At 34.3% G+C, this 12490-nt stretch overlaps 1 protein-coding gene across 1 annotated transcript in view; it reads right to left on the bottom strand.

Moving 5' to 3' along the window:
- Positions 1-937: 937 nt before the first annotated feature.
- The window catches only part of MIGA1 (mitoguardin 1), a 44572-nt gene continuing 33019 nt past the window's right edge, over positions 938-12490 (bottom strand). The window contains exons 8-15 of the mRNA XM_074876355.1: positions 9377-9495; positions 9126-9198; positions 8710-8796; positions 8488-8586; positions 8022-8156; positions 6498-6551; positions 4594-4710; positions 938-4259 (exon numbers count right to left, since the gene is read on the bottom strand). Coding sequence (XP_074732456.1) covers positions 4041-4259; positions 4594-4710; positions 6498-6551; positions 8022-8156; positions 8488-8586; positions 8710-8796; positions 9126-9198; positions 9377-9495 — 903 coding nt within the window. The 3' untranslated portion in view covers positions 938-4040. The remainder of the gene's footprint in view (positions 4260-4593; positions 4711-6497; positions 6552-8021; positions 8157-8487; positions 8587-8709; positions 8797-9125; positions 9199-9376; positions 9496-12490) is intronic.

Here is a 12490-nt window from a genome sequence, read left to right as displayed (position 1 = left end):
AGGCTTTGCAAATCTGAGCAACGGCCAGCAAAGTCAAAACATAAAATCTGTTTGTTGAAGGACAGTGCAGAACTTTGCCCCAGTACCACCCTCAAAAGCACTGCACTCATATTTCTGAAGCAAAGGCACAAGATTTCAGCTTTCAACTCTCAGTAAAATAACAGTTTTCAGCAGATAAACGCATACATAACACATATATAACACATATAACCAAATTCGGGCAGATCAAAGCATATATACATTGCCCTTCTACAGCAGTAAGGATTAGACACTTTATATTCTTTGTTTCATGATTTATATTACCCCACAAAAGAAGTCTTATTCCACAACTGGAGCTCACTGTAGCAGTTTGGTTTGGAAATAATCCTGAAAAAACTCATCTCCTAAAAGCAAGAAAAGAGGCAACAGGCACAGAGAGATGAATGCAACTGAACCATTCTGGTGAGAACCATCAGCAGGGATCGGGCCCGCTGCCCCACCACGGCCCGTGTCACACCACTTACATCTGCTTCGCCTGCGTCATGCCTGCAAGCCACGACAGCCAGCCCGAGGTTGGGGGTCTCTTTATTCATTAAGGTGTCCAGCCAAATCACTTTGTGACTTCCAAGACTAGAAACAGCAATATCTGGCTTTTTGGAGATTCACTGGCCTATGTGTTGAAAATTTATCAATGCTGTGGACCATTTAATAGAAGCAAAATTAAACAGGTTGACAAAATCAGTTTAAAGTAGACAGCTCAAAAGATGTTCCCATTTCATTTTTTTTCCCATGTATATAACAAATTTTGTAATAGCTGTTTTTTGTTGGATTTCAGGGAGCAACTGCCAATTTCAAGATGACTAACTGGTCTCAAAACTCCTGCCATATTAAATAATTTTGCATTAGATTTCAAGAGTTGTGCAAATTCAAGATTTCAATACAGTTATATGAGCAACAGTTGTTTCACTGAAATATTTTATTTAATATACACAGCTGCAGTTCATTTAGGCAATAGAAAGTTCACAAATACGCTTACTCTGACACTTGATTTGACACGTTTAGTTTGATATAAACCAAAGACTACAAAAGTGAAGTATAATAATCGTTAAGAACACATTAAAAATGAGATTATTATTACAGCTAAATTACAAATGATATAAATATTTGAATCTTGCATAATCCCTACACATTCAACATTTCCAATTTCAGGAGTACAGTTATGGCAGCAGAGGATGGCTTTTAAATTTAGCTTGGTCTGATTAGCATGGAAAGTGGCATTCCAAACTGTTTTAAAATTTGGAGATTATAAACTAAATTCTGATTTTGATTATGAATTCACTGAAGTAGAATTGCATCATACTGTCATTGCTCTGGTGCAGCTCTGGCACTCGTGTTGTCAAAGATGGTGGACCTTTGACATTCTTGAGCCATACGGCTGGTTATCAACAGATACTCCTTAGATGACTTCAAACTAAGGTGTATAAACCTTAGGTTATGAAAGAACTGATTACAGTTCTGTGTTACAAGGAGACAGCTATCTCCCATTTAAATTTATATCTCTGTCTCTGGAGTTAGGAAGGACAGAATATATGAATGCTTTTTGGGAAAAGGTCCAAAAAGACCCAGAGGTGATCAAAAGCCTACCCCACATGTACCTGCACATTTCCCTCTTCTTCTCTCTTTTTCTCCCTTCCTTCCTCCCTCTCTCTTTCCTTCTTCCTTTCTTAACTGTTTCTGAATCAAATATTTGTTGGTGGTATCTTACACCAACGAGATACTGTAATTCTTATTTCGGATGGGAAATACATCAGTTCAATTGCCAACCTGATTCTATGGACTTTTGAGAGCTCTACGAGTGCATGGAAGTGCTCCGGATTTAAAGGGATACATTTGTTTAAGCCAGATATTATCAGGCTTAAACATCTTACCCATTTTCGAAACATTTTGGTGCTTCATTAGACCTTTTTCATTCTTCTGTTTAAAAAAATCCGTTCTGTTTTGACAGAAGACCAACTTTTAAATTATCTGGAAACATTTATAATCTCATGTGCCATGCTGTTGCACTTTCTTCAGAAGCTTTTCATAAATAATATGAAAATGGCTCACTTCAATATACATTTACTTCTGTGAAAAAGTACATTTCTGTCTTTCTGTGATGAATGTTAAGGTGTAATTTTCTTTATATCATTTTATTAGACCAGGCAAACCACAGCAGACAGTTTCCTTTGACACACTGCAACCTCCAGGTAGTATATCTGCTGTGGATATGCCATTTACTCTGTTACTTCTATTTCCAGCTATTCCTATTGATTCTGAACCCAACAAGACACCTTACTGTTCCATATAATTTCATTCGCAGACTTGCAAAAAGCTGCCAAAATACAGATACTTTTGAGCAGATAAGTATGTTTAAGCTAAGCAAGATGGGTGAAAAAAATGTCACATTCCGACGCTGAAGATACACTTTGCGCATGGAGCATGGTGCCAAGTCCAGTGACTTGAATGGTGGAAATAGGCCAACAGCAGCATTTGGGATTTCTGTTCTATTACACACAGAAGTATACTTTTTTTTAATAACCTATAATCAGTTGGCATTTCACAGAAGTCATATGACACATTTTCATAATTTTTATATTTATCAAATGCGTACAACAAAGGAGAAAAATGTCAGCTTCAGTAAAATCTACGGAACTACACAGGCCCTCCTTTTCTAGTATCATCATTTTGGGTTGTGTTTGCAACAAAAGTTGAAATGTTTCTAATTGAAGTTTGTTTCAATATGCTAGATTTGAACAGCATGCTTCTCAAGTATCTGACTATTTAGAATTACTCCGTCCTTACTTGGTATTACTTGACACAGGATAGATTCCTGTGGGCAGGCTTTGGGTGGCAAAGCATATATAAATGTAGTTTAAGAGCCTAAGCTAACTATGAAACATTGTTTCAGTTTACACACATTCAAAGATTATACATCATCCTTACTGATTACTTCTAGCACAGAAAAAAAAAACATTACTGCAAATTCCCTCATGCCCTCTTACTGTGCTGTGCTCCTGTCTAAAGCTCAGGATTCCATATCCTGAGCCACAGTTTTGCATTGCACATAGATGGCCACAATTGCTTAAATTTCCTCTTAAATAGACACCTGACTTCCTACAAGGAAGGGGGGAAGACAGAAATGCTTTTAAATTATAAAACACCACCTTCATTTCTGTTTCATGATTAACAAATCTCATCATACATCTTTATGTAAAAATATATTTTGAAATGCTACATATGAACTGAGAATGGTATTGGTTTCTTTACCACCACTACATAAAGTAGTAAGAGTTTGAGAAAAAGGAAAAGTTTTAAATTAATTGGTGAAGCTAGCATAGCTTTTCGAATATAAGTAAGTGCTTTCAACCACCTTGATGATGTTTAGACATTTTAAAACAAAATAAAGTAAAAAATACATACTGGAAGTCATTCCTGCCCAAAAGGTGCCTGCATTTCCTGCATCGCTTTTTTACACTGTAGTACAAAATGACTGCTTACACCCACACAAATGTAATTTCATGGCAGTGGCAACATCTTCAATTTTGTGAGTGCGATTACTTTATTGCATGTTCACATGAATCAGAGACTGCATATACCCCAGTCAAAACACCTTCTAGATCTAGACACACAATGATTTGGAGACTCTGTAATGAACATTCTGTACTATAAGCCTTTAAAGGAAACAACTCCATCAGCTTCACTTACAAATTATCTGTGCAAAAGTACAGTATTTCATAAATAAACTTTACCCAAACATTACGGAAAAAAGCTTTGGGATACATTAAGTATAAATACAGTGACAGCTGAGCTGCAAAATTAATTTAGGTAAATACAGTAATATGCTCACCAGTTCTTCTCACAGATGTACATTTAACCTCCCTGAGTCCTCTTCCATACTTAGCGACATGATACGTTTTCAGACGCTTGCTCAGTAACAGCAATGATAGCTTCGGCGTTAGAGAAAAAGGTGCGAAGGAGTACATCAAAGTGCACTCCCATCTCGTTTGTCATGGATTTCAAGCTTACTGTACTTTTGCTTCTAAAAGCCCACTGGTCATGACATGCCCATGACCACTTACGCAAGCACTGACATGTCTCAGTGAATCTGCTCCAAGATAGGCCATTAAAAGTTCAGTGTGTCGGATTAATAGTTGCATAAGATCTTCAGCCAAACTCTCCATAGTTGAGTATCTCACCTTTTCAAAATCAAAAATGTCTTTGAGGAAGAAAAGCACTTGATCCTAGTAGGGAAAAAAAAGGAAAAACCTGTATTCACTTACAAGAAGAAAACAAGTATGCAATGTTAGCTATTTCTTTTACATGTTTCCTAAAAACATCCATTTATGTATTCTTTTGGTACTGAGGTAAAAGTGCACTAAAATAGACCTTGCAAAACAGTTCTAGGCTTTAAAAAAAATTTTAATATGAAAATATTTATTTTCATGGTTTCTTACTATTAGTCTTAAACTTAGGAAAATGCAAATGTATGCCTATAAATAAGATCCTAATTTCTTTTAATCTGGAAGATTTTTTTAAAAATGAAGATAAGTGGTAATTAAAAAAAAAGTTGCAAACCTTGAAGAAGCAGCATAGGTCATAAAGGGAATTTCTAGGCCCCAAGAAGCCCCACGCCAAAACAGGGCTGATATGTTCACATATAGCATAGAAATGTGCAAAAAATCCATCAGGCACCTAGTGATGTAAAAATTGTAGACAAAAGTTACACAGTAAATTTAGTATAAAACTCTATTATATAAAATTAAGTCTTCAGAAAAGCCTAAAACACCTACTATTTCAGGGCTGTAGTAACTTCAACTCCTTTAAGTTATAGGGCAACTGTGCCAACCAAGTGTCATGATTTTTTAGAAAAAGTTTTTATTTCAGTGGTACCTTTGTATTTTAAATATTTTAAGATTAATAGGCGTAAGCCCAGAAAGATCGTGAACAATCTACTCTGACTCCCATACAACGGATGAGATAATTTTATTCAGTTATTCCTGTTTAAGCCCCTATACACTATGTATAGCTGAAACCTGCAAAAAGGTAAGCAAACTGCAGTTCTGACTGGAAAAAATGTACACCTTACAAGAATCCATGTTTAAGTCTAAAGAAAAACATGAAGTATCTGTGAATGTCCATCCTGTTGTTACTTTTACAACCTAGAGGCACTCAAAAAATATAGTATAAATTTATGTCATATATGAATGTACAGTTTATTTTATATACTCATATATTTATAATTTTACATCAGCTAATTTATAAACTAATAAAAATAGAAATTAATCATAAATTAAAACATAAAATACCACATAAAGAACTGTCTGTAAGTAAATTTAAGTTCTCTCCCTTACAAAGACTTCCATGGTGCTTAACTTTATCCACTTCTGAATGACTCCAGCAGCACTGATGAACTAGGCCCAAGGAGTAAAGTTACTCACACATTTACAAACTTAAAATATTGAGCCTTTGGTATACAAAGGAACTACAGAGTAAGGTAGTTGTGCAGTGCAATAATGATGAAGATAATAGGTTACTATGACATCTATTTTGGAGATATAATCCCTTTATATAAAACTAGTGTAGAAAAGATCTATTCATATAAAATATAATATATATATACACACATAAAGGGATGCAACATCTCATATCTTAAGACATAATGGTAGCTGAGGACCTTTTACAAAATACCAACTGCCACTTGAAGCTACTTTTTTTATGATTAAATACGTCTTTAGCAGTTAGGAGTCACGTAAATAGCTATTCTTAGAATCAGAGAAAGGTGTCAGTGCCAATCACCTGAGCAGAGATTCCTCACCTGATGTAGGCAAAACCACTTCTAATGACTAGGGATGTCCTGCAGCAAGCCTCAACTCTGCTGTTGGACTGGCTATCACAGAGGTGGGGCATTTGCCTCCTAGGTCTAGTAAAATCCTCCAAAGGTCGAAGTAAGGAGCTGCTGGCGCAGAGGAGTTCTACTTCGAAACCTGCAGAGTTCCTTCACTGAGAGCTCAGGATGTGGAAGGGGGCTGAGGGAGGCTGCAATAGAGTTCCTGTCACTGGCAAGGAAGATAGTACTTCAGGTAGGTAAAGGGACAGGACTGAATTTTATTTAGGTGTGGAGATGATGCAGGGAGACGTAGCGTAAGCAGGTGAGATACAAGATTAATGACCTTGGTCCGCAAAAATCCGAGGTACATGTGTGGGGCCATAAGTCAGAGAAATTACTGTCACCACTGCTGAAGGGACCTAAACTTGGTTGAAAAATACTTCAGCTAAGACTTTTTGCTAAAAAACTGGTGTTAGGGCCCCATGAGCTAAAATTCTACAATTAGCAGCCTCTTGTCTAAACTAACATGATTACAGGATTATGGGTTGATCTGTAATTTGTTTTGCCAAACCTACAAACAGAACTTCAAATTCTTAGGAGCTGATCAGTAATTTTGGTCCACATAATTTGCAAGGCAACTTAGGTGGCTTACCTTCATTTGCTGTCTTTTCTGCTTCAGTACTGACCAACAGCTTGAAGCCACAGCCTAAATGTAAAAAAAAAAAAAAAAAAAAAAAAAAAAGCCCCAAATCCTCTGTAACTTCACTATAAGAGAAATCAGTTTTTATCTCAAAAGAAGTGATCTGCAGAATACTGTATTTCTGTATTTTGGGGGTATATATTTTCTTCAGTTTCAATGTGATAACACTATGTTTAAGACTATAAAATATCAGCTGATACAAATAACTAGTTTTATATGTAGTTCATATTTGTTATTTTCAGATCTAACTTTGCAACATTTTCTTTAGTTTAATTCAAATGTGATTTGGCATCCTTGACTGATTTTACAGTTGCAACAGTTAGCAGCATTCACTGGGTTTAACTGAGGACCACTCTTATATGGACCACTCTTATATACCAAAGTGTGTGCTCAGACATAAGTAACTATTTTAGATATTAAGTAGTATGTGAACACATTGAAATGTCCTTTTTCATTTTAGCAAAAACATTCCTGCAATAGCTTCAGATTCAGCTAGGGAGTTTTGTCCAAATATGGACCTGTGAAATACAATATACCAATATCAGTACTAGGCTTTTTCCCCTCATAGCCTGTAACTATCTTCATCTAATTCTCCTTCAGTACTGCAAGATCATTTACTACTCACAAAACAGAATGTTATCACATAACTACAAAAATAAATATGTGCAGGTTACCTTTTTTTTTTTTTTTTCCCTCTAGAGGGAATATTTCAATTGAAAGACAAAAATAAAAGGAAAACTGGCAGTTTATAGATATAAATGAAAGAAATGACAGTAGTATCTCTACCAGCTGACCATGGCAGTAGCCTTTATGTCTGTAGCAGAGGGATGAGATCTATCTCACAAATAAACAGGCACATCTGAAAAAGTTGAAATGTTATCAACATTTGAATGCCTGTATTATATTTACTTACTTTTGTTTGCTTGCAACTTTGTGCCTTATTGCTAAAACTCTGGTATATGAACAAAAATCTGTATCTAATATCTAAGATGTGGCTAACAGAAACTTCCCTTCTAAAATTCTGCTTCCTCAGAGAAAACTCATTTTTGCAGGACAAACAAGTTAAAGTATTTTCTCCAATACATTCAATCATTCCATATATTTTGGGCCCGGGCTTGTAGCTTTTTTAATTGCTATCTTGAAAAACCTGGTAATAAAATCTGTTTATTTTTTCTGAGGAATATTTCAGGTACATATTCAGTTGTACTGGAAGCTGAGTTAGATTTTACAGCGATGGACGATGTAGTTTCTTTGCTTCAAAATGCTGTTATCAAGGAAATACACACTGTCTTTATCCTGCAGTTTGATTTATTCTTGTTTTTATATTGTGCTTTAAAAATACAAAGCACAGATCACTGGAAGAACAGTTTCAGCATATACAGAAGTTTTATATCAGAATGCTGACACCAATGTTATATTTACTTATTGTAATGTACTACAGAATAACGATTATGAAAATTACACATAAATACTTACTGTTTCTTTAAAAGAGGAATTTAGCCAGCGGTTATTTACTACATTCTGTATAGATATTGGTGGATTTTCTAAATCTTCAAATGAATCCATTAATATGAAGTCCAGAACAACATCATAAAAATTCAGGTTTTTCACCTATATTAAATCAGAACATGGTCTAAGTAACCTAGTTTCTCTTTCAGCAGTGGAATTCAGCATGCACCATATTCTAACTCTGTATTAACATGCAGATGTGTAATTGTTTTTAATGACTATTAAAGACACTTTGTCAGTAAAGGAGAAGTTAAAAAAAATATTATGTGCTTTCTGGTACTAAACTGCAGTGGAGGATGCCATTTCTCTAAATCAGCAGTGTAAACAAAAAAAGAGTTGCCTTTCCCACAGTTCTGAACTGTAAAAATTTATTTTTAGATGCTACAGTTTGCATAATTAAGGGTAAAAGCACTTTTCAGAAATTCAGACTCACTCCTCTAGCAGCAAGTTCCATTTCAGTATTATCCCAGTGATCCGTTCGTTCCAAAAAATGTATCATTTCATCAAAGACATCTTCAAATTTCTTTGGATTCTGTAAAGTAAAAGCAATGAGTATCAAGCAAACATAACAAGAGAGATGGTTTATTTACAGTGCAAAGTGAATTCTGGTAGAAGTTACATTAACAGTAAAACATTAGTTAAAAAAGGCTTTTACCTTTCGTGCTCTCACAATTAAAGCAGACAAAATTTTTCTTCCACTTTCAGCAAGAAATACTCTGTTTGCTGTTTCTGAAAGAATTACCTAGAAAAGGTTTCAGAAAATATAGACATATTCATTCACAGGTTATACTAAGTGACCTTAAACACTTCAATCAAATTTAACATAGTTATAACCACTAGTATAGTAGGCAAGTTCCTAATAAGCTTTCAGTGCAAAGGTTCCAAAGCTAATCACAAAATTGGGACTCCTCTGCAAATATGTCCCATTTTCAAATTACAGAAATGTAAAAGCAACAACGAAATATTTAATTACAGAACATGCTATGAAAATGCTTGCACAGGTAGAGCATTGATAGTTTCAATGACACATACTTTAGGCTTAACCAGGCAATCACTCTCCTTACTATTTACCTGAAAAGCTTGTCGAATACAATGAAGCTTAGCAAGGAAGTCACTGTCTCCTAGGCATTCAAACATTTCAGTCCTATAAAAAATAGAAAAGTTTTCAAAGACCATTAAAAAAAGCACAAGAAAATTCACCTAAGTCTAATTCCTAGAAAAAACAACTAGTACAAGTAGCTTCTAAAAAATAGTTCTATATAGAATATTTAACTTCAATTCTTGCTTTTCTTGGAAATAATTAAGTAGAAATAAATCAGTACCTTAACACTCGTGAATAAATTTTGCCTTCTTCTGCTAGGTGCATAGCTTCTTCATACAATGGGCAATGGCAAAGGGAATCTAGACCATACGTATTACGAATCTCTCTGTGCTCCGTAAGCTGAAAAATATTTTCTTTTAAGTTAATTAAAGAACTCGCTAACATAATTTTTGTAAAGATAAACCAAATTAAAGCAGTTTTCCTCATATTCTACTGAAAGATGTATCCTTTTCTGCATCTGCTTAAAACAAAGGCACAACACTCAACTAGTAAACAGAAGAGAAACACCACACTATTAACAAGACTTACTTTCTAGCTTTTAAAATCTGAAAGCTACAGTTTCAGGTTTCAAGTTTCAAATGTTTAATTAATACAATGGAGGCAGCTTAGTTTTGTTTTTAATTTGCCTAGTTAAGTTTTTTAATTTGCCTAGTTAAATCTAAAGGGTCTCAAAGCTGTTAAAAAAAAATGTCAGGATACAGAGTACAGAATGATTGCATCATGCAAATCTTTAGGAAGCTGGAAATAGTAACATCCTCCCACCCTTGTTTTTGTTTTGCTGGTAAATGTCTGCTCGTTACCAAAGCATATTGTATGAAGTATGAGCATCCAGCATTTTACTACCAGCTCCCAAAAATTTTAATTATCTGCAGTTTTAATTTTGTGGTTATTACATAAATTAACGTGAACTCATAGACATTTTTAGAGAAAAAAACCCCCAAAACAGATTAAGAAATCAAAGCACATGAATAACATAGAGAACTCTTGTTTACAGGGTATCATATTTAATCCACAAAACAATGGCTAGCTACAATTTCCACGACAAACATTACATCATATTATTAATGATCCAGAAAAAAAAAAAAAAAAATCAGAGGCTTACACATCCTTTGGTTTAGTTAATGACCAGAAAATGAATTCTAACTTTTTTTTCAATCAATTTTTTCTTTTTTTTAATATCTTGCGTGGGGGAAACAAACATGTGCTTCTAGGCTATAAAAACAGAGCCTAGAAACATCTTTAGAAAATAATTCTCACAGTAATTGAACTATATAAAATTAGTTACCCTATATCTTAGATAATTTTAAAAAATCATATTAAAATATAACTTTATGTTAAACTTCCATTCAAATTTTTAAGTAAATATATGCTGAAAAGCTTTTCCTGCCACTGAAGACATACAGGCAAGTGCTGGTATGAGCCTTCATAACAACATTAAGAACTATGCTTCCACTGTGTCTTCTCCACAGACTTTAGTTGAGCCAATTACAGCAACCATAGTTTGGCCAAGAAGACTTGCCTGCTAAAGGGAAGAATATTATCATGTGCCAATACCTATTTTTGTTCATGTAAACATTAAAGCACACCAATAAGATGATCAGTAAGAGATTTCAGTACGGGGTTGGTGTTCTGACAAGCATCACATACTGTTTAGATAGTATATATTTGTTGGAACTTACACTGATGATTTGAATCACTCATACCAGTATTCTTTTACTGTAAGCAAATACATATAATTAAGTTCATAAAATTGTCAGGTTCCATTTTAAATTGATTTTTTTGAGTTAAAAAATTTTAAAAAATTCTCTATTCCTATACAGATTTCTATAGTTCTCGAATTGAGACTCAAATGACAAGACGATAGGGAATAAGTAAAGAAATAAAAGTTTTAAGGTCAACAAAATGTTGTGAGCAATGTACACTTTCAGAATTCATCTAGCTTGAAAGTATTTCCATTTTAAAAGTATGTATTTGTTTATCAGCTGTTTTGCTTGGAAGAACAGAGTAGAATACGCTGACTTCCTAAAAAAGATTTACAGCTATTAAGACCAAAATTTAACAGTATTAATCATAGCACCAAACTGTGTTTTGTATCTGACAATTCAAAAACCCCACCTAAAAATTTGTGTTCTTATTAAACAAAGGAAGCCACACAGCTTTGAATTGAAAATATATAAGAAGGAATAATATAACCAACTGGAAGAAACAGGAATATATTTATTTCTTTCATCTGAAAGAAATCAATACACATACAGACACATACACACACATGTATATATAGTGTAATAGTTAGAACAGGTATGCACAAGAAAAAGTGAAAAATCTTTACTCCAGAATTTGGTTTTCTATATTTTGATTAAGAAAGTATTAGCTGTGGAACAATATATACATATTTTCCAAAATAACGACCAAAATAGAACACAAACAAGTATACCAATTTATTTCTTACCTGATCCAGCTATTACTGAAGCCATAAAACATTCCATTTACTTTATTTCATTTGCAACGCATGAGAAGAAATGGGTTGTGAACACATATGCACTTTGTAAACAGCAACCCCTCTCCTGGAGGTTATAATTTCTGTGGTAAAAGGGATTATATTAGTTTTCTCTAGTGAACTTCAGGCAAATCACCTTCTTCAGATACTTAGGCAAACTGACTGACTCATGTGAATTAGGACTCATGTGATTTCTACAGGTAGATGCAGGTAATCGCCATCTGCTGCCAGCAAGCCTGAGATGGTAATATCTTTAACACGTGAAGATGCCAGATCATAGCCTTTGTGGTTACAGATTAGCATAGAATCTGATATAGAAAAAATTAGCATCAAATCTGGGAGTTGGGTGAGGCCCTTGATAATATTAAGCCCGGTTTTTTTTAAACTTCCTCTCATGCTAGCAGATGAAATAAAATTGCTGTGTTACTGTTGTAATGCATATTATTGAGCTCAAATGAAGAAAGCAGTTTAATCAACCAGCTACTAAGCAGGAGAGAAGGGTATTCTTCCACTGAGAAGATGGTTTTGATTACAGATTGGAGTCAGTTCCAACCAACATTTGGAAAGGGGGTGCAAATTCCTCTATCACTGACTTCTCTTAGCATGCAAAAAGAAGAGAGGAGAAAAAACCAAAACAAACTGAAAACCAGAAACTAAAATGACCTCTAAGTTTAACTAGAAAAGGTGATTTCCAGACAAGCTCTGATGCTGCATCGTAATGCTCCTGGAGTCATCATGGATTTTCTTTTGATGCTTTCTAGTATTTAAAAATATATTTATATATAAATATTTTATAAGCAGATGTAAACAATACAAATATGTATATATATGTAACAT

Source organism: Strix uralensis, chromosome 8 (assembly GCF_047716275.1).
Source record: "Strix uralensis isolate ZFMK-TIS-50842 chromosome 8, bStrUra1, whole genome shotgun sequence".
Classification (NCBI taxonomy): domain Eukaryota; kingdom Metazoa; phylum Chordata; class Aves; order Strigiformes; family Strigidae; genus Strix; species Strix uralensis.
This window is presented reverse-complemented; position numbering and strand designations above follow the sequence as displayed.